At 41.8% G+C, this 23066-nt stretch overlaps 1 protein-coding gene and 1 long non-coding RNA gene across 3 annotated transcripts; one reads left to right on the top strand and one right to left on the bottom strand.

Moving 5' to 3' along the window:
- Nucleotides 1-2882: 2882 nt before the first annotated feature.
- On the bottom strand, nucleotides 2883-12602 carry nr2f1a (nuclear receptor subfamily 2, group F, member 1a). Of its 2 annotated transcripts, none has more exons than XM_028033824.1 (3): nucleotides 11302-12602; nucleotides 9329-9856; nucleotides 2883-5592 (listed from the first exon to the last, which is right to left on the bottom strand). In XM_028033824.1, exons 1-3 carry the CDS (start codon nucleotides 11732-11734, stop codon nucleotides 5318-5320), a joined length of 1236 nt encoding a protein of 411 aa, XP_027889625.1. In that variant the 5' UTR covers nucleotides 11735-12602; the 3' UTR covers nucleotides 2883-5317. The 2 variants fall into 2 exon arrangements, with proteins under 2 accessions (XP_027889625.1, XP_027889626.1); XM_028033825.1 differs by having other exon boundaries at nucleotides 9329-9853.
- Nucleotides 12603-12798: 196 nt separating this feature from the next.
- On the top strand, nucleotides 12799-21960 carry LOC114154588 (uncharacterized). Its single transcript, XR_003597583.1, has 2 exons — nucleotides 12799-14829; nucleotides 19651-21960. It is a non-coding gene; the product is annotated as an uncharacterized LOC114154588 (long non-coding RNA).
- The last annotated feature ends 1106 nt before the right edge of the window (nucleotides 21961-23066 follow it).

Below are 23066 nucleotides of genomic sequence, written 5' to 3'. Positions count from 1 at the left end.
ATTGTTAAAAAAGATTTTAAATTTTTTTTTTCGAGTTTTAAATATTTTAAATTTACTTTTTCTTTTTTTTCTTTTTTTAGCTGTCCATGTATTTATTGCATATTTATTGCATTTCGAGAGAATCGTAAATAAATAACCCCACTTGGTTAAATTAAATAAATAAATAAATAAATAAATTCAAAATCCTTCCATTCTTTAAATAAAACATTAGTTAATCACAGACTTTATTTTTCAGTCTCAAATATCCAAGTCTCGGGTCGCAATTTAAAACGTCTCCCACTTCTATTTTGTCACGTCACACACAATTGTATCTCTCTCAAGCAAAGCCGGTGCGCTTAGCGCTGTCACTTCTGCACAGCTTTTACAACATCACCCCCCCCCCCCCCCCCCCCCCCCCCCCCCCCCCCACTTTCTCTGCCTTACTTTACTACAAGCTTTTTCTCCCCTCCTTTCTCTCTCTCTTGTGCAAGGGTCCATTCGTGCAAAAAGGAGTGAAGAGAGCATAAATAAAAATGCGCTGGCTGTGACGAGAGATCTGTCCGCTGGAAATGAAGGGCCGGGTGGGGAGAGACAAAGGGGGGTGGGGGTGGGGGGGTTATGCAGTGGTGTAGAGCTGGATATCTCTGTTAGTTGTCAGCGTTTAGTCCATGGCTGTGGAATGCTAATGAGTGGGGTCTCTCTCTCTCTCTCTTTCCTTTTCTCCCCCTCCTCTTCTTTCCTCCTCCCCTCCTCCTGTCCACCCCGCCTTCTCGCTCGCTCCGGGAGAAAAAGCGGATCGATAGCTGACCCGATGGTTTTGGCCAATGCTTTATTTATCTGGCCAGGCAATGATATTATCAGCCTTGAACGTTATATACAGCAAACGTCTTCCTAAATCAACACAAAGAGATCCGCTTACACAGCGATCCGGGCTTTCTCACAATCATCTCTCTCTCTCTCTCCCCCCTCCACCCTCCGCTCTCCCTCAGCACATACGCTTACGTACGGTTTGTGGATACGCACGGGCGCACGCAAACATACATTACATGCGCCTTTCACGCTGTTCCAACAGTCGGGCGTGTGCGCGTATAAGCAGGGAGGCGTCCCCTTGTGTTACATTCGCAGCTCCAGAAGGGCTGGATTTGATCCATGGCTTAAAGGTTGCCTGTGTGGTCTGCGGACTGATCTATGCCACCGACTGAATATAGAGCCCGTACAACAAGAAGCTGGGTCTGGATGCTGAGATGTGGCACACATCTCTGCATAGGCTACGTCTATGTAAATTTGGCCATCAGTTCCTAGCCATCTTGGAAAGTCAGGGTGGATGAATGAGCTATATGGCGAGAGCACTTGTTGTCATTTTTTTCTTTTTCTTTTTCTTTTTTTTTTTTTTTTTATTACGCACGAGACGATATGAGAAATAAGCCGCGTCACACTTCAGAGGGGGGCTCCCATTCGTTTATATAAGCGGGAGCCTCGGCTATTTGGAAAGTGTTATTGTCTCAAACAGCCGTATTTGTCAAATGTGACCGAGCTGCTGCTGCTGCTGCTGCTGCTGCTATTTCTTCTAAGTGAAAACTAGTGACGTGTGACGCCAAATAGGACGTTTTTCTTCTTCCTTTCCCTACTGCTGCAGAACGCGGCAACGCCGGTTCGCATTGAGGGGTTCAAGAGAAATAGGGCTCACTGACAACTTGGGATAATAAATGCTTCGCTTTCAGACAGATATCTCAAACGTGAAATCGCACCCAGCTGCTTGTGTAAAAGCAAACAAATAGCCCCCACCCGTGTCGGGAGTCCTCCACTTGTGGTTTGATGAATGAAACCAGACAAAGGTAAATGGTTATTTAACTCATTTCGCTGTAATACTTTGGTGACCGGCGTTTCCTCATATCCATCTCCCTTTACCCACCGCAGTTAACTTGACAGTGCAGTTATTTCTCTTTCTTCTCCCATTAAGGGATAAATCGTTTAATTGATAGTAGCTAATATTGTTACATATAATGACAATTAAAAAAAAATAAGCAAACGACAAAAAGTCATTATTTTAGCATTTGAAATATTACATAGTACAAGAGATTAAGCCTCTATCACAATATCCAAAGAACCTCAACAGGAATAAGCACTTTATTCCCGGAGTCCTCATGTGTTTCTCTCAGATTGCCTATACTGAAACGTTAATTAGGAACACATGCCACCATTTTCATGTGTTTTTTTTGAACCGGCGTTTTATATAGCCTGCAGTGTAACAATTGTAGAACAGAATGCTCTCAGCGAGAGGATAAAAGATAGTTACTCTGGAGGGGATTCTGAATACATTATGTGGAGACAAGCAGCTGAAAGCTACGTTTAATAAGCCTACAAACCCTCTATTTATGTCCGGACCTAAAAAAACAACAACAAAAAACAACATCTGAAAAAAAGGGAGTGTAATGGCCAACGTAAAACATAATTATTTAGACCTCCAGAATGTCACCTATTAAAATCCTCTGAGTTCTTCACACAAAAATGCTGAAAATAAGTTAAAGTTTAAATAATAATAATAATAATTATAATAATAATAATAAAGCACCAGTTAAGTCAATTTCAGTTGAAATGCCACTAAACATTTTTGTTGTCTTTTACTGTCCTTTTTTGTTTCGATTAAGCTTCGATGATTCAGTCTGCAAGATAATGTGGAAATACTCCGTCAGCTTCTTCTTCGCTAACTTCCGCCTGACCTAAAGGTCGTGGAGAGGATGATCACCTCCACACCAAGGAAAAACTGCGAAAAACTGTAAAATAAAATAAAAAAGTCACTTTTTTGTTGCTTTTACTGTTACTCTAGGCGGATGCAACCCACATTAAGGCTTACGTTGTTACGTGGTCTCACAAATAATGAGAGAGAGCATCAGAGGACAACCTGGAGCCACATCCTTCCTTTATTACAGGCAGTGACACCTTAAAAGTTTCTTGATGACATAAGCAGTGCAAAAATAACCTATAAACGAGAGTTACACTCACAACACACGGCTGATAATTAAACAGGCTAACAAATATCACATCCCTGCTCTGCTGTCCCTGATCACTGCCAAAACCACAAGAGAAAGATTTTGGGGGGGAAAAAAGACACAGGCAGCTCATTTCATGACGACTTGAGAAATGTCAAGCCTATGCGCCATATTTTATGCCATCATTTTTTGTTTTATCATATTTTATCACGCCTTACACTGTGATTTAAATGCAAGGAGCGGTGATAAACCAGGTTTCCCTTCTGTCATTTAGGGCGTAAATGGAGACAAAAACAAGAAATAGACCAAAGCAAGGGCAGTGACAGTAACCCATCTCACACACTATCGATGGACTCATTACACTCTGACTGTATCAAGCAAACCAAGGCCACATCTTTTTTTTTTCTTTATCCTGTCACACACACTCACACGCACACCGTCATACACTTGACTTTCTACTAACACGCTTCTTCTCTCGTTTGTCTCAGCACTCTCTCTCTCTGTGTCTCTGTCGTTCGCTCCCTCTTTGCCTCCCTCTCTATTCCCACACAATGCATCACACTCGGTGTTCCTATCGACTGGCTTACATGCTGTAAAATACATTTTCCAGATTGATCACGCATATCACAGCAGCTTTGCAGCGCCCCCCCCAACCCTTTTTTTTTTTTTTTTGCCAAATGACGCCCACGTCAATACAGAGCATGCAATGCGTTATCAGGGCAGAGTTTTTCTTTTTTTTCCTTTTTTATTTTAGGCGAGAGTAAGTGGAGGAGAGAGGGGGGTGTTGGTTTGCGGAGAATCACCTTGATTAAGCCACAGGGGGAAGGTTATAGAGGTGGCTCTGTGTTAGAGGCTTCCCTCGCTGTCTGGGAAAAATATTAAACATTAATGCGCTCACAGGCCAGTATTGTCTCCTTCCTCTTTGTACTCGCACTGTCAGTTATGTCATGGCTCTTTCCAAATGTAATATGTGCTTCTATTGTGTAATTATTATCCCCCTTTAATCCCGTGTAACAATTTGTTTTCACAGGTAGGTTTCAGGAACTGTTGTACAAGCACACATAAAAACAACAGATTCCCTCTGACTGGTTAAATAAAAAAATATTATTATTATTATTATTATTATTATTAATAATAATAATAATAATAAACATTTGATCCCCAGGAAAATGCTTGAGAGTGAGACATCGTTGCCTATTTCTTTTTTAATAGTACAGTCACCATCACACAACTTCATCAGCCGACCATTCTGTCCAAAACAAATAAAATAAAAATAAAATAATAATAAAAAAAAAAATTAAAAAGCTGCATCATGGAGTAAGCAAAATTGAAGGCAACAACCAATAAAATTCAAGAAACAACAAAAATCTTCAAGACGAAACAAACAAAATGTATTTGAAATGATATATTAAAAGTGCTTTTTGATTTCATGTCTCTCCGTTTGTTCTTTTGACTGATGATCGACTCCACACACGCTCGTGGTCCGGGGAAAGGAATGAAGGGGAGAAGGGTGGAGGGGGGAGGGATGCGCCCCAGACGGAGTAAAAATGTCAGTAAAAACGTCCTGGAGGTCAGTTTCGTTTTGCTGCTTCTGCTGCAGGTCCATCGTATCAGTTGGGAGCATGGGAGAAGGGGGAAGTCAAAAAAAAAAAAGAATAAAATAATAAAAAAAAGAATAAAATAAAAAGTTCAACCATCAGTGTTGATATTGTCACAGCGATTAGACTGTTTCTTATTCGTCTAAATTCATTTTATTTGTCTTGTTTTTTTTTTAATTCTTTTAAATTCTCACTTCAATTTTTAATTCTTGGAGAACATAGCTTCGACAACATATATCGCACTCATTATAAGAAGCAAAAGGTTATATCAAAAAATTATTAGTATAGAATCACAGAAACCCTGGTTTAGAACCAGAAAAAATACAAAACAGAGAGGTACATAGACACAGGACAATTCTTATAATTGCTTGGAAACATTATTTTCCCGCTAAGTCTTGATTCATTTTTTTTTCTTACTGCGCATATGATGTTTTTCATTTTATTTGTATTTTTTTACAAAAAAAAAAAGAAAGAAAGAAAATAAAGACTAGTATTTTACAAAATGGAGAGTATTGTTCTTGAAGATGACGGTGCGGATTTACACAGGCGCAAAGTCCAGTTCCAATATTTTTCTGTACATAATGTATTCCATCGAAGTCCCAGAAGACAGAAAAAAAGTAATGTCTTCCGCAAAGTTTCTCAGAAAAAAAGGTCCTATATATAGTCTTCTTGAAGGAGGATGAGGGGTGCAGAAATTTGGTCCTTTTTTCCCCTTCCTCCTCCTCTCTGTTTTGTTTTGTCATATAAGGATCATTGGATGGACATGTAAGGCCAGTTGAAGCTGCTCCCGGATAGTAGCATATCCCTGATGAGGGTTTCAATAGGAGTTTTACCTACCAAGCGGACGAAGAACAGCTGCTCGATTACCGAGGAGGAGACGGTGCGTAGAGAGGGCAGCCGCAGCAGGAGCTTGCCAAAGCGGCTGGGTTGGTTGGGGTACTGGCTCCTGACGTACTCCTCTAGGGCGCACTGCGACTTCTCTTGAAGGCTCTCGATGTGAGCGGCGTCTGACAGGCCGCAAGCGTCTAAAGAAACATAAAAAACACACGCTGTGGTTAGTATATTCACAGCGGACTAAACCATAAGACGGAATATGTGAAGAAAAGATCCAAAAACCAGGACTGAAAGTGAAAAAAACAAACAAAAAAAAAAATGCTCATTATGTCAGATCTAAAGTAAGTGCATCTGAGTTCAGCAAAGGCCTTCTATTTTTGTTATCACGATTATTTATTAAATAGTACACAAAAATTAGACAACAATACTTTCCAGGTGGATATTTTGTGATGACTGCCGTTTTTTGTTTTCCCCGGACGCACCCAGTTTCAGTCGCGTAAAAGCGCTTTGGTTATCATTACGTGTTATTGACAATATGGACAAACAAGGCTGCCCAAACATGCTTCATCACACTGTCTGTCATACAGCACAAGCAAGGGGAGCATGCTGCTGCAATATACTGGATGCACAGTCCAGTGAAGGGCAATCAGCGAGAAATTAGAGGTGAAAATGTCAGCGTTGCAGGCCTGTACAGACCCAAAAGCGATAATAATATATAAAAAAACGAAGAAGAAGAAGAAGAAGGTAGGCTACACGCAGGCCCAAAGGCCGCTGCTCTTTATGTCTGAACTCAGGGGATTTAAGTGTAAGGGCAACATAAACGGTACTGATGAATCTGAAATTACACTGGATGTAATGTGACCTAATTACTCCGCAGTAAGCTGTTAAGTGATTTCGCCGGCTCTTCTCTCTAAAGACCACTCTTGGCCTGTTTTTTTTTTTTTCTTCCCCCGTTGTAGCCTATAGGACAGGCCCGCTGAAAGCAATCACATTTATTAGACGAGGCTGAAGGAAACAGTGGCGCTCAGAAGCGACGTGAAAATGTCCAAAAGCGCATGGCGAGACGCTCTTAGTGGCTTCGGTAGCCACGCTTCTCTTCAGGACAGACAAAAGGGATGCAAGCCTTGTTGGTGTGTTACACGTTTTCCCTCTGCTGTAAAAAGAGATGTGTTTTTTCACTCAAGCCAAGCTTATAAAGTGGTGTAACCGCTGGCATACATGGTCCCACAAGAAGACTTCTCAGAAGCTGTTTTTGTATTGAGCGCTGCTTTTGTAGAAACTGCACATGAAAGGCAGCTTCAGCTTCCAGGCACTCAACACTATAAGCGGCTAAACAGAGGCTTTTTAGGGCCATTCTTAATTTCTCACTATAACTCACTATGGCCTAGACACAATAACCTCGTGAACCCGAGGGCAACACAGAGATCTTGCTGTGATTTACTGTGACCTCAATCCGGCCACTCAGAGCCCTCGTGTATGCAAATTGTTCCGAGTGTCTGTTCAAAACCGGCACCGATCGATGCTGTTTAAATTAATTATATTTGACGCAAAACATGCAAGGTTTTAATGCGAATTTTCAAAGTAAGACGGGCAAGAAAGTTCAAAGCATTGCAGCTGAACGCATGCCTTGGGGAGAAGGCTGGTTAAAGACACCCCACAGCTCTCCACGAGGCCTCGCTGTCAATGCACCCCACAAGCCTCAATGGGCTGGGAAGGATAGCCTCCAGATCCAAACGACCAGTTCTGTAGAACTCAGCACCACGGTGCGCGCACACACGCGCTGCTGCGCGAGGAGTTGACGCGAAACAATGCTCCAGATTTGTGGGGGAGAAGTAGTTTACCCTGACCACCCCTTATTTATGCATCAAATGCTGACAAGGCTGCTGTGTTATTAAAGGCATACAAATCCACACTGAAACTGGCAAAGCGCCACGTGACTTTCTATAGGGTACACCAGTTTTGTAGCCCATCACACTAACTAAATGATCTGTTAGAAAACATGGGGGACGGCGATGTCTTAGTGTGCGTGTACGTGAGTGTGTGTGTGGAGGGGGGAGGAAGGTGTGTGTGTGTGTGTGTGTGTGTGCGTGTGTGTGTGTGTGTGTGTGTGTGTGTGTGTGTGTGTGTGTGTGTGTGTGTGTGTGTGTGTGTGTGTGTGTGTGTGTGTGCTGTTTCTCTGGGGTAATCTGAGCTGGATTTCTGTTTGCTTTTTTTTCTTCTGCAAATGGTTATAATTGCAAGATGGTCAAGCTAAATGTAAACAAAGCAAAAAATGTCCCTGAAAAAAACTGTAGATCACAGCAAGACTGACACTTAAATTGGAATTACGAATTACAGGCGTCGGAATTGACTTCAAACTGAACATGTTGGATATTAATTAGCCTACACTGTCTAGAACCAATAATAAATAAATAAAATATTGAAAAATTACCGTGACAAAAGACATGTCTATAAAATACAAAACCTGAATGCTACAAGTCGTTTAGAGAATAATGACATGTCTAAATTTCAATTTGGAAGCTTAGTTGGCAAAAAAAAAAAAAAGTTGGAATCATTTGGCTCCAAATTAAACGCAGCTAATTATGAACAAGCTGTGCTATTTTTAAAACTGTGTAAAATTATGGGGTTTTACAATATAATATAATATAATATAATATAATATAATATAATATAATATAATATAATATAATATAATATAATATAAAGTAGGCTTAATGTGTTTGTTTATTCTTAAGAAAATTAAGTTTCACTTAAAACTTTTTAAATTTGCAGAAAGGGAGTATATATTGGAATATTGGAAAAGACAATTAATTTACGATTAACTCAAATTTTAGAAAGTAAAACAAAGTATTCATCACGATAGTGTCCAGCGAAAGTTTATGTAATTCTTGCTTCAGTTTCTTTCCAAAGGGGATAGAAGTTAGGTCAAAACTTTAAGCAAACTCTGGAAGTAGCTTAGACGCTCATCTTCCTTCCTCCTTCATCACCACATATAACAGGCCCTAAAAAGCACCAGGCGCACACAACTAATTCCGAAGTAGCATCCAAATTATGCATCTCAGAGTAAATAGGGATATTTAGGGACCCCATACCCCAACCAGGCATCAATTAAGCTATCAACAATGTAGGTTACTTTTGAAAAGTGCCGCTGATTACTTTTCAAAGCTGCGCGACGCAGAAACTATCCTCAGTAAGTAAGAAAATTAATGGGTCAGCTAAGATTAATCTACTAATAACTTGTGTTATTAAGTGCAGCTCCATGTGCACTCATGTGCGAGTCAACTTCCATCAGACTTCTTCTTCGTCTTTCTTTTTTGATCTCAGTCTGTTAGGGATTATTTCCTGCCCCCGAAGACATGTGTTTGCGCACGAAAAAAACACGGATAAAAGCGCGCAGCCACGCTCATAAACGCATCAGCTGTCATAAATCACCCACTGACAGAGACTATTTCATCTTTACGCTCAATTATTTGACACCTGTTCTAAAACGCGTATGTGAACCCGGCCAGGCTCGGCTTCGGTTCAGACATGTTCGGGGGGGGGGGGGGGTATTGTCTAGACCCCACCAAAAATTATATATTCAATTTTTTTCGATTGCACCTAATCTCAGATTTAAATGGGCTTTCAACTTAAAAACTTGATACACTTACTCAATCTGGGTTTGTTTACACGTCTTATGCTGCGGCTACAGCTGACATGGGAATGCATGTCAGTGGATATCAAGCAAGCTGTTGACAAAATGGCTCTTTCATCGGCCACACAAACATCTCTAGCACTAAGCTGCTGCCTGACAGCCATATTCCTGATGCAACCGGGCTTCTGCATGCGTGTGAGTACCAGAACCAGGCCTCGTCTCTTTATAAACACGTCCATCTGCGTTTTAGTGCGTGCGTGTGCGTCTGTGGGGCGATGATGTGGAGAACCCACCTGATGTGAAAAGCACGATGGCTTTGAGGCAGCTGTACTCCGCCGAGTCTACGTGCAGGGTCTTGAGCTTCTCCACTTGCTCCTGGAAGATCCGGATGTGGTCCATGAAAGCCACGACGCGGTCCGCAGACATCGGCGAGGCGTGCAGGCCTGCCGCGGCGAGCAGAGGGGCCACATGAAGAGGCATGGAGCACTGAGCCGCGTTAAGCACAAACAACTCGCTCCACGTCAGCCGGAGAAGGGACACCTGGTCGGTGATCTGCAGGTCAGGGAAGAAGGGGATGTTCCTCGCCCACTCCACGGCGCTGAAAAGTAAGCGAGCCGCCAGCTCGCAGATGTTCTCGATGCCCATGATGTTGTTGGGCTGCATGCACTGGCTCCCGTACCGGGAGGTCGGGTAAGGCTCAGCCCGCAGCAGTAACGAGATGTATCCGGACAGATAGCAGTGGCCGTTCAGGGGGTCCCCGTTCGTCAGCGCGTACTGGCCTGGGTTGGGTTGGGTTGGAGGCATTCTGCCTCGCTGAACCGCTGACAAAAAGAAAGAGAAAAAGAGGAAATGTGCATCCAGGACTGATAAACATTGTCCACTAGTGGTGCTTCTTTTCATCAAAAATAGCATGCAATTAAAAAAAAAAAAAAAGCAAAACAGTACGCGTTTAAAACAATAATCAGATTTAAAAGCAAAAAATCTCATCAGCAACACAGATATTTCATAGAAACAGATGTGTTGTATCACTCGATCTACACCCTGAATTTGTAATTTAAGGATACAGGCTTTACAGCTGGCTCCTGTGTATGCGCAAATACATTTATTCACACACACACACACACACACACACACACACACACACACACACACACACACACACACACACACACACACACACACACACGCACACACACACACACACACAACACGTCCATGTTTTCACTTAGAACAACTAGGCTATTATGAATATTTTAAGGCTTAATCGTCTACGTTCTATTTATTTATAATTCATGAATTTAGGTTATTTGAACAATTGCTAATTGTAGGCAATCAGGTCCTAAATGTGTTGGACAATTGTTATTAAATTCACCCATAATTCCACGTTTTGTCTGAGTCAAGAGGTCAGCTGGGAATAAGGAGGGAATTTAGCTAGTGCGTAATATTTCAAATAAATTATTAATACACAGGGAATCGAGGTGTGCACGTCGAATAACATGCAACTTAAACGTGGGAGGGTGTCCTCATCAATTTGGGAAAAGCCAAACACTTGTCACAGAAAGGAAAGTTTCATGGCCTCTAATGCAAAGCAAGCAAAAACAATGAGGCATGAAAAACTTGAACGACGTGATTCAGTGTGTCTGAGCTGTCTAGTCAGCACAGAGAAGTGGCTTTGTTGTGTACTCATTTTTTACAGTCATACACACACCTTCCACTTATAAATCCTGTTGTGCAATTATAAATTAGTAAGATTACTTAAGGGACCGTAAGAAATGGGACTATTAGCCTCACACACACTCAAAACACATACACACACATACACACACACACTCAGAGGCTGACATAAATGCTCGCAATTACACAAACACACTCACTATTCTACTGTTTATCTCTATGTAATATAGATTTGCAAGAAGACAATGCAGTTTAGACTGCAAGAAAAACCAAAACAACATTTTTTTTAAAAAGGAGGTTAATAAGAGCAGCCGCTTTGTTCAGGCGACTTGCAATCACAAGCATGTAACTGCCGTGGCTGCACTGGCCTTTCACTCCCTCACGCAAAAGACGAAAACACAAACCACTCATGCAAACATCTCGAAAAAAATATATATATATAAATAAAAAACAAAACAAGGATGGAGTCTGCTGAAGTAGGTATATGCCCAGCTATAAAGCCTGTGACCTTAATGCAACATGGCAGCCCTCGCACTGCTGCTGCTATACTAGGATGCATAATCGTGAGTGGGGCTTTAAAACATATATTCACCTTCCCGCCGCATCCCCACTTTTAAGCACTTCTTCAGCCGGCAGTATTGGCACTGGTTTCGATGGTGCTGGTCAATGGGACAGTTCCTATTGGCACGACATGAGTACGTTAAGTTCCTGCGTACACTCCTCTTGAAGAAACTTTTGCATCCCTCGCAGGTGAACTGGCCGTAGTGTTTGCCGCTCGATTTGTCCCCGCAAACCACACATTCAATATGCTGCTGGCTCTGTCCGGAATTCTGGCTCCCCTTGTCCCCAGCGGTCCCCGGCGTGGACGGCGGTCCCGGCTGACTGGGGGTCTGCGGAGTGTGCGGCGCCGCCGACGCCGCCTGCTGCTGCTCCCTCGCCGGCTGCGCTGCTGGGTTGGGGCCGCTCGGAGGTCCTCCGGCCACGTCTTCCTGCGGATCTCGCCAGACGCTAACTACCATTGCCATATCTCGGCCCCGGAAAGTGCTGTAAAGCGAAATGATCGCCGATGTTTATGGAGCGTAGAGGAGGAGGGGGAAAAAATCTCAAAAGACGGGACAGTGCAAAGTCAAATCGGAGCACGCAATCTCATATGGGGGGTAAGAAGGGGAGCAAACACGATCAATACATTCAAAAATCAGGAGGCACCCGATCAGGATATGCAAGTATCGGGAGGCCAGTTCCAAGGTAAATTGCAGTCAGCCATTCAGGAATCCCTAATCTTGTAGGAAAACCCGAGTCCAGACGTAAAAATTGCAGTCAGATTTTTAAAAAAAATAGCCACAAAAGAAAGGCAGGGGCGAGTAAAAAAAAAAAAAAAAAAACCAAAACCTTTTCGCTGGAAAGACGCGATCCAAAGTGCTGCGGAGATAAATTCCTTTCTCCTTTCTTCCCCTTGCTCCTTTACACTCCCGTCTTCGTCGAATATGAGGAGGAGGAGGAAAAAAAACTGAAGAGCTGGGCTTTTTACATCTATATTCTTAAATAAACCTCATCATCTCGCCCAGCTGCGAAGGAGAACCGCGTCGCCGAATGAAGTACCCATGTATAGTTTCACCTCTCTCCAGCGAGGAAGAACGGAGATACGAAGAGAAAAAAGATTGAGGAAAAAAAAAGAAAAAGAGGAAAAACACCAACTAGTACTAATAGGATATGCAAGAAGAAGAAGAAGAAGGAGAGACCCCCAAAAAATGAATGCGCTTAAACGAGAGGACCAGCAGAGCAATGTTTCCGAAACGGGGGATCTGCGCGAATGTCTGTATATAGTGAACTTTGACACTACTATTGAAACTGACACGTTTCTATGGAGATCGCTGCGCCTTATATGGTGCTCATGTCAAGGAGCCAAGAGAGGGGCTGCTGGAGACTGATAATCAAAGAGGACTGACTGGCCAGAGCCCTGCATAGAGGAGGAGGAGAGGAGGGGGGAGAGAGGGAGAGAGAAAATGGGAGGCTAAGGTTATAGCCAAGCCCTCTCTTTCTCTCCATTGGTTAGAGTCCCCCCTCCGTTAGGGCGCTACAAAAAATGTCCATCTAGATAAATCCCCCGCTCTGCTGTTGGATCGCAAAATTGTTATATTTTCTATCCCTTTATCGGGGAAATAACTCGCTCATCTTGCAGTATTCTGCTTGTTTTCCCACTCTCGCTACAAAGCGGTTAAAATAATGTTGCCAGGGAAATGTCTCAAATCAGAGACATTACCGTAGAAATTGGCAAGAGTCGGAAATTCACAACGGCGGATCGAACAGCAGTCGAAGATGCAAGATCCAACCCGCCGACCCGGTCCGGCTGTGTACACAGCCAGGATTTTCCGGCGCCGGTGCTGAACCGGCTGCCCGTCTGAGGGGTGGATATTTTTTACAGTGTAGGTTTCTACGACTGGAGGGGGCTTGGGAGGAGAGTGGGAGGGGGGCTCTGACAGGCACAATTTACATTGAGCTCGCCCCGCGCTGCTATTTACTTTGAAACCTGATTAGTATGGGCCGTCTATTGTCACCAAAAAGAGGAAGAAACCCTGGATAGAATAGCGAAAAAAGCGGGTTAAAGGCGAGAGAGAGAGAAACAGAGAGAGAGAGAGAAAGAGAGAGAGAGGAGGTGGGGGACAAAGCTTTTAAGCACGACAAATAAAACCAAAAGCTGTGCGCTGCGACCAAAAGGGGGGATTCTGACTCAGATTTTTTCCCCCCTTAAAGTTTCAGAATGCCTTGTCTCGGACTGTTATCTTTATTATTAAACTAACGGGGGTCTCTGCTGTTGGGAGCGGATTAATATTTTCACACGCTGTTTTTTGTCCTTGGCATGCGCATTGCGGTACAGCATCGTGTGTAATCGGCACCAGTTTCGCTCATTAAAACTTAAAATTTAGTTTAAAAGCAGTTTAGGGGGAAAAAAAACATCACTGTGCAGAATGATGCGCAAACGCCGCCGTTGTGCTGGAAGCCTTTTCAGATGCGGGGGAATCTCTTGAAATTCGGAGCGACGTTTAACAATTGCCAACATCTCACAGTCGCACAACCACTTCAATAGGAGTAGTTTTTTTTTTATGTGTGTGTTAATAATGACATTAATTCAAAATCGAGCGAAGTTACGGGGAATTTGCACGGAGATTCCAGCTTTTATGCATCAGTGTTTCTGCAGGCGTCTCATACTCAAAAATGTCTGGATCGCGCTGCCATCTAGCGTACGTTGTGCAATTACATCCACATAACACCCCAACGTGCAAGCCATCAAACTTGCATTTTTAAGCGCTTAAATAGATCTTAGACAATAATTAAAAAGCTCGAACGTGCGTAGAATTGTCTTGTGCACTTTTATAGTTCATAAAAAGTGAATTTCACAGGTTAAAGATATCGGAAGACATTAATAAATTATTAAGAAAACATGAACATGCATTGATTAGAGTATCATAATTCATAATTAATGTTTAAACAGTGCTTCCTAATTAAAACGACGCTCTGTTTATATAAAACCAAGACGCAAAAAAATGCCAGTTGTATCCAGAAGCTTAGGAAATAATAACGCAACACTCAAATACATAAAAGTACTTTAACACAACAAAGCACGCATAAGCACGTCTAGACTCAAACAGAGATATAAGGAGATATAACATAGCGTTAATATATGGAAGTGCCTCTGTTTGAATGCGCATTCAGGAGGGATGGCTTGTTTTTTAAGTATTCAATAAGAGCGCTCTCTCTCCCCGTCCCTGTCTCGGACACACACCGTGGAAACTCTCCGGCCATGTCTCCAGCATTCTGAAAAGGTGAAACCAATAAGATTAAATCGGACAATGCATTTTTTTTGCCCCCTTTCTTCCCCCTTTGGTGTATCATTAAGATTTAACTCCGCACATTTTGATAAAAGAATGGGGGTCCGCATGAGGGAAGAAGAGGAGAGAGAAGAGAGGACAAGAGTGAGAGGGGGAAGCGAATAGGAAGCGGGGTAGATATATTAGAGAGGCTCTGATAGAAACCTGCATGTGGAGAAAGTGGACGGGTGGGATGTTGGAAGAAGGAGAAGAAGCACCGGTGCAGGAGCGGCTGCTGTGCAGTCACAGAGAAGGTGAGTAGCACTTTTTTTCCCCTCCTCCTGTTATTTATTTCTGACTTCTGCTTAACTCTGGCTGCACACGCGTGGAACTGAATGCGGGGATGAATTCTCCGAGTCGCGCCACTTTACTGTCGGCGCACGCAAAAGAGCCGCAACTTTTCAACTGAGTGCAAAGCAGAATCTTTTCCCCCTTTTTCCCCCTCTCCCCTCCATGCACATCGCCGCTGTTTGTCCATATCCTTTTGCGTCGTTTTCCCCCCGCAGATGAGATAGTGCAGAGAAGCTATTAAAGCCCGGTTGTATTCTGCAACGGGACACGGGAGCCCCTCTCGTTTCGCTCCCGTCCCGCTCACGTGTACGCGAGCCTATTTGTTGCTCGAACACATAATGAAAAGATCGATAGCCGTCCGTTCGTCTCAGCGATAGTGTCACCGAATTAAAAGGCTGATCACTCGGTGCTCATCCTTTACTGCCCCGCTCAGCTGCGAATGGTGAACCAAGCAGCGTGGAGAGCAGAATTAAAACATGGACGTAAAAATCTTCAGCGGTGCGGTGATATTTACAATTTATCAAAGCAGCATTATTGGTGTGAAAATAGCAGGTTAACTTTATCCCAGAACTTAACCTATTAACATTTAACTTGGGATCCAAAATTTAGTGTTTTGAATGTGAAAATGTAATTTTCATGTCTGTCTTTCGAAGTTTCAACCTAATCATGTAAATAAAAGCGTGAAAAGTAGTGAAATAATAATAAATGAATCCTATTATTAAGCACGTCATCTCTCGCCGATGCAAAAACCTGTAGTGAGGAGCTGAAATTTTACTTTGCAGTAATTTGTTGTTGTTGTTGTTGGTTTACATATAATTAAATTCACAGGAATAGGCTGCATGACTGCATATAACAGTTTTGTCAAATGAGCTTAATTAAACATTTATACGGGAAGCACATTGGAGTGTGGCTAAATCCGGAATCAATATGTTTTAAAGCTTCCACCAAATACAGAAATCACCGAGCAAGGCAACACAAACAGTTGGGAAAACACTGAGGTCACAAGTGCAAGACCCCTCCGCCCCGAAGCCCCCTGCACCCCTTCTACCGCCTTCCCCCGAAATAAAACAACAGATGACAACGAGAACACGCTTTATAGCGTCTCAAACTGATGCAGAGATTTATAAATGGCTGAGGGTAGGTTTATTATTGATCGTGTGTAATCACATCAGGGTTCCAACCAAAGCTACAGTCAATAAGACATTGTGTGGGCTTAGAGGATGATTTCCCTCATCCGAGGGCCTTCGGATGCAACCGTCTCCTGTCCATTTAACACCTGCAAGATAAAAAAAAAATACACACAATAACTAACACACACCTTTATGTGTGCAATTTGATTCTGACTGTATGTTTGAATTGAGTAGAAGTTGCAGCCTGTTTTACGACTTCACACTGCGTTTCTGCAATGTTTGGAAAAAGTTTGCGGGCAGGTTATTTCAGCAAAAGGGAACATTCTGAGAAGACAATGGCAAGATTTTACGTGCTATTTATTTTTATTTAGTAACTTATTAGATCATTCCTGAGCTCAAAGATCAACATTATAAAAACACAGAAATGGACTATTGTAATTCCAATATCAATAATAATTAATAAAGAAAGAATAGGTTACTAAGGCAAAGGTCTCGTATTGACAAGAATTTATGAAAAAACATTTAGCGTAATTACTTTCCCCATTTCGGCATATTAGTAGATTGATCTGAGCTATTTCAGGGATCAGATTTACTTTTGTAATTAAGTCGAAATAGATCTCCCATTAAATGACATTATTAATGACTTTCAAATAGGAACTAAAATTTATTTATGCTATTTTTTCACTGCAGCCTTGCAAGCACGATGCAATCCTCTACCTGCAAATAAAAAAACATCAATATTCTAAAAACACGACAAATTATATTGTACATTTGCAATACAAGCATTTTTTAAAAATTACCTCTTCAGTCTGACATTGAAATTTTGTAGTTTATCGAGATTGTGTTCTAGTGGAAGAAAGAGAGATTAAACCGGACTTTTTTTTTTTTTTTCTAGATCTGATCCCCAGACTTTTATGTGGGAGTTCAGATTGGTCTAAAGATGGAGGAAGAGTTCATCTTGTTTATTTTCCAAAAATGTGGATCAAAAACTTCCTCACATAAAAATCTGATGACTCTTGACGGGAAGAGTACAAGAGAAAATATTTTTGAGCTGAACATTTTAAATTCAATATGAACAAAATAAATAGTTTCCTTCTTATAATCCTCCCTGGAAGTTTTCTGGTGCAGTTTGTGCAAAACAAACAAAAAAAGTTTATAATTTTAGTTTAAAACTTCGAGAAGCAAATACCACTGTGCATGAGGAAAAATCTGCTGGTTTCTGGTATTCCATTATAATTAGGGCATATAATTGGTACAAGTCTATGATAAAACAGATAAAAGTTCAACTGTAAAAAATTTTTTCCACACTTCTGAAGTAGCCTATTTATTTCCCCGCACTATAATTGAAGACAATAACTACAACGAGTCTCCCAATTACGTTTGAGGTTTCAACCAAGTCAGAGCCACTGTCAGCTTATGCAATGGGCTCTGGCTTTATTGCTCACAAACCATCATTTCTTTTAGAGCCCTGCGTGCTAATTACTTTGGATGGTCCCAGAGACTGAGATTATAAATCCATTAGAGCCGTAACCCTCGTGGTTCCACAAGTGCAAACACTGTAATTTGGTAGTACACCCCAAAAACCAAACTTTAAGTAGGCAGAGGCTGAGGAGAGTGCGGGAGAAAGAGAGAGGGAGAGAGAGGTGATTTTCAGCAGCGTGAGTGCTTGTCTTTCTAGCAGCTGAAGCGAAACAAACAGAAAAGTGAGAGGAGAAAGTGGTTTATCAGACTGGCTGCAGAAAGCAAGGTTTGAAGTTTGCACTACTTCATCATCATCATGCATCATCGATCGTTTATCCTTAGTGATCAAAACAGCGTTTCAAATAATCTTACGCAAATACTGAAGCTGTTTTCATCACGTCGATCCACTGTTGATGGGGAATGTCGCAAAAAAAAAAAAAAAAAAAAAAACCAGAAGGAGGCTGCATGCGCGTAGGCATCTAACCCTTAAAGTAATTTATTTCAGGGAAACCGCGGGGCAAAGGTGGAATTCTTGAGAAATTCAACAAGGATAAGGGAGCTTTAGAAATTCTGCACGCAGATTACCTTTCATCCCATCCGCACATTATTCGACAACACAGAGAAGAAATATAGTTCAGGGACAGAAGAGAGATATAGCCTCCGACACTCAAGAGAGTAACAATGTTCACAATGCTCAAAAGTTCGCATTAGTTAAAAAAATAGATTAAGGAATATATATATATGTGTGAACTTCAGGTGTTGGGGGTCATGAATAATGTATTGGAGGTGTGTATGTATTCCTGTCACTGTCATCAAAATTGTTTATTGTTAGGGGGACATTAATGCTCATTATGAGAGGAAAATGAACAACTATTAAACCCAATTAGTTTACCTCCAACTTAAAAAGGATGACTGTACTAAATGAGAGTTAAAATAAAATTTGCCTAATTTTATTTTAACTTTCTGCTTGTTGCAACCAAATGACTGGTATTACAATAATTCTGCACTGATTTTCCCTCATTTATTCCCAAAACCAACACACAGCAGGGGTTTAATTAGAAAGGTAGTGTAGCTGAACAGTCAACATGCTGCAGCTTGGAGTGACTAAACACTTCAATGCAGTATACTGAGCCGGCCGGAGATACAAATGAAACTTGCAGCTGCTTGGCAGCCTTCTGATGGCATTGGGGATGTTATAGAAGTTTTTAATCTGTGAATTAACAAAAAGGAGCAAACATGGGGAAGGTAGAAGGGGATAAAAGTGGCTTGTATGCTCATAGAGGTGCATCCACCTAATGAAATTATGTTGAGAGTTTTACACAACCTGGAGCCAGCCCTGGAAGTGTATAACAATTTAGTTGTGAATGAAAAGCGATTCCTCCACTATAACTCCCAACCAGCAATTTGAATGAAGGAAGTGTTCATGCATGAATAAAAAAAGTGGGAAAAAACTTCCTGTTTTGAAAAAGACGAAATGGATAAAATTAAATAACAAACGCAACAGCTCATTTTAATTTAACTTCTATGGTTAAAGAAACCCCTCTTTCAAATTTAAAACACCACTCCTCACCCACACACAGAAACACTCATGAGATTTTGTACTTTTTCCATTTAAAACGAGTGTGTTTGTTGGTGTGGGGGCACATGTGTGTGTAAGATGTCAGGGAAGTGAAGACGGCCTGCCTTTAGTGTCCAGACGTGGCAGATTGTGACCTTATCAATGTGAAACTCTTAAGATAAATTATTCATTGCACCTGTTTGATGTCTCTGGCCAAAGAATGACAAAGGTGTAACATTTAAGATGCATCTCAAAGGCATGAATAGCAGCCACCTTGCAAAACCTGGCTTTTTTACTGTGGCAACATGGAGGACTGCTTTTGGAGATCAAAAAACGTGACAATTAAAACACTGTTTTTAAGCACATATGCGTGATTCACAGACGCTGCACTGTAACTCAGCAGCAGTAATTTCATCATTCATTGTTCAAGGTGCAGCGGCTGTCAGCCGTCGCCCTAACATGATATGACTCACAGGTGTCCTGTGTTCACGTGGGTCACGGCAGCAGGCCACCCACATTGTCACTGCCTGCTATATCTTTCCTATAATTTGAAATATGAAGCAGAGAGTTTGTGTGAGTGATTTGGTAGAGCTAACCTTGCTCTTTGTAACCTGTCTTTGTTTGTCATCCCGCAGGCTCACAGCGCTGTAGCTGCAGGAGGCGTCCGAACAAACGCTGAAGGAGGACTGAGATGCTGGGATGGGGTTTTCCTTAATGCTGTTTGATTTTAGGAAGAGGTTGTCCCTATTTAGTAGGACAGGGGTTTATGTGCTGGATAAATTGAGGATTAAAATTTGATTCATCCTTATTGCCCTTTAGAAATCCCATTTCCAATTTTATATTGGCTTCTTTGAAATTAAGATGTGGAAAAGAGTGTAGTATGATTTTCTGGGAATCTAACATCAGCAACTTTCACGGCAGGAATCCAAAATGAAATTATTTTGAAGTGATAGTGATATAAATGTAAAAACCTATCATGGACTCTGCTGGTTTAACTGTGACAAGATTAAAAGAATCAGTGACAAAATAATAGCTTTACAAAGTTTGTTTATACCTTTTACTTGTTGTAAGCACATAAGTGACATGATATGAAAACAACACAAATTTCCGTAATCTCTTCTAGAAATGCACCAATCAGGATTTTCTGACGATATTGAATTTCAATTTTGGTCAATTGTTCTGATCTGCCAATATATATATATATTTTTTTCGTATTCCAATTTTTTCTGGTCAGTTCTGTGACAGATCATAGAGGAATAGTGTCGTTTGATGGAGATAGTACTTTTGAATTCAATAGAAAGCAAAGAATTAAAAAAATAATCAAACATTTCCCCCTTTTTTGTTTCTATCAAACTCCAAAAAGTTCCTCTTTATGGAGGGTTTAAGTTGATGTCTTTATAGAGTGAAAATGGTGTGAGTTTATACCTGTGATAGTTGGGTATAAACTCACACAGCGGAAAAGTTATTAAGTCAGATTTCCCCTGAATCTGACTTTTTTCTACTATTGAACGTTAATAGTAGAATACTGTGATTATATATTGGGCAACGCAAGAGCTAACATCATTCTCACTTGATTTCAAGATTTTCACTCTGAATCCCATTCACAATTTTACATTCCTTTTTTTTTCATCATGTAAATTATTGGACTTATTTCACGCTTTATGGCTGGAAATGACTCAAGGTGTTCCACAGCACAAAGCAAGAGACTACAGTTTGCTTTAGCCCCATCGCAACAGATCAGGAAAAACAAGCAGAGAATGACCATTATTGATGATTTGTGCAGACGGACCTCAGACGATCTTGAATTATGTGTGAGAGCAAAAGATAGACACTTGCACATTGCTGTGTTTACTTCGGCCTTGTGTATGTGTGTGTGTCAGTTTTCCCTCAGATGTTCCTTGTGACCTTTGACTCTGGAGCCGGGGTCAAACCCTGACAAATGAGACGGTTGAGCTCTGAGCAGAGCAGCAAACATTCCACAACCATCTTCTGTCCTCCTTCTCCTACTCCTTACATCACTCACCCCTCTCTCTCCATCTCCTCTTTAAGCATGACGGGAGCAAATAATGTTTAAAACTAACAATGATGATATTGGATAAGTTTTACAACTGCCTTTTTATATTAAATCAGAGAAATCGTGTGATCTGAGAGAAGTAAATGCTGCTAAAGAGTTGAAATTTTACAACTATGCACTTTAACAACACACTCCCTGTTGTGTCTATGAGTGTATGTGCGTGTGCGTACATGCGCGCGCATGTGTGTGTGGAAAGACTGTCAGTGATGTCAAGGATGAGAAATGTTGCTGTGAGGTTTTTTACACACGCTGCTGGCTCCAGCATTTCCGGCAACATTTCTCACTCTGCCTCCCTCACACCATCCGCTCTCCTGCAATATCCCGACATTTTTCCGTTCTCTTCCCTGCACCCTCCCCTCCTCACTTTCAATCCCCACTTCAAACTTCCTCTCCTTGTGCCATCCTACTCATCCTAATCTCAGCCCTTTTCCTTTCTCTCTCTCTTTCTCTCTCTCCCTCTCTCGCTCGCTTTCTCTCTCACACGCACACTCTCTCCACCCACTATACTCTCTGATTTTCTTGACACAGAATGCAACCACCTGTGTCTTTAGGATGAATGTGAGGAGTTATCCACCTTACTCCAGTGAGAGCTGGTTAAGGTAAGTGGGTTGTTGTTTATTCTACATTTTTTGAATGAAATTGCTGCAACAAGCCTAACTACCCTTTACAAATGCTCCAGTTACTGCTGTGATAACTGTGATAACAGTTGTCTAATTATGAACGTCAGCAGAGCAGCCAGTGTCGGAAAGGACATGCAAAGCAGTAAGACAGTGTGAAGCTATTGAACTTGTACAATGATGTAATGTAACAGTTACTGGAATGCAGTTCCACACAGCACATAATCCTAATAAAAACAAAAAACACCAATATATGTACGTGTTTGTGTTTTTTCCCCCCCCTTCCCTGTTTCAACTCCCACTTGAATTGTGATTGCATTTGATGTAGGCTGCTCTGTGATTCATTGGAGGGTACAGCTGCTTCACATGCCTTTTGGACTGGACAAGACTGTTTCCTCACAGGAAAGCTTGATCACATCTGAGCTCTAATTGGCTGCGCACTGCGGCATCACCATGCCGAATCTGAGTAGCATGCATGCAGCTTTTTGATTCGGATAGTAAGATGGTGGTGGCGTATGGGGTTGTTGGGGATCTGATGGGGGGTGAGGGGATCCTTTTAGGTAGAAAGGCAGTGAGTTTCTGGCAAATCTGTGAGCAGGACCACATGGAACCCAGTTTGCCATTGTGATTTACCTCAGTGCACAGTATAAAACATAAACAGTGAGAATTGTTCATCTACACATGCGATAGCAAAACATACAAGAGGAAATATTGGAATGTCCTAAGAGCTGCCTGATATACCAGAATGAATAAATTATAAAGCTCTCACCATCAGCAAACAGCTTGCTATGATTAAAATAGCCAGCAGGGGACAGAAAACAAGTGAAGAACATGTAGAGGCATTTCTATGTAATCACAGTCGTGTCCATGTCCGTAGTTTGGTCCAGCTGATTGTTTTTACACTACCTTTTCTTCCTCTTCCTGCTCAGTATGTACACAGGCAGCTCAAGAGTGCCAAAAAAAAGGGCTCCGAAGCATTCAATTCGCCGCCACCACCCACTGTTGTCCTACTGTTACCGAGTCATGGATGTCTTCCCCTATCCCCAAGGGATTGTGCCCCGTTTGCTCCCCAACCCTCCCACCTCTTCCTCAGCTAGCGTGCACCCAGCCACCCATCCGCCAATCTCTTCTCCTCCTCCCTGCCTTTGCTCCCTTATTCAGCGTGTAAAAGCGCCCCCTGAATGATGGATTACAGTGTCACTGCAGCCTGCGAAGGATTAATTTGTTTCATTGATTTCTCTTTAGGCAGAATGCCAGCGTCTGCCGCTTCCCACCTTTTTCCCCGAGACTCGCTGCTGTAATAGACGGTAATGGCCTAAGACAAATCAACCCCTTTTCTTGTAAAAATAGCACCAAATAA

The sequence above is a fragment of the Xiphophorus couchianus genome, chromosome 12, assembly GCF_001444195.1.
Source record: "Xiphophorus couchianus chromosome 12, X_couchianus-1.0, whole genome shotgun sequence".
NCBI classification, from domain to species: Eukaryota; Metazoa; Chordata; class Actinopteri; order Cyprinodontiformes; family Poeciliidae; genus Xiphophorus; species Xiphophorus couchianus.
Note: the sequence above shows the minus strand (reverse complement) of the source record. Positions and strands in the feature narration are given on the sequence as shown.

Excerpts from the sequence above, each read along its gene's own strand:
- nr2f1a (XM_028033824.1), bottom strand. The coding sequence starts at position 11,734 with ATGGCAATGGTAGTTAGCGTCTGGCGAGATCCGCAGGAAGACGTGGCC. Across the intron at positions 9,857-11,301 it reads AGTGGGGATGCGGCGGGAAG|CGGTTCAGCGAGGCAGAATG; the intron begins GTGAATATATGT and ends TCTTTTTGTCAG. Across the intron at positions 5,593-9,328 it reads CATCGTGCTTTTCACATCAG|ACGCTTGCGGCCTGTCAGAC; the intron begins GTGGGTTCTCCA and ends ATGTTTCTTTAG.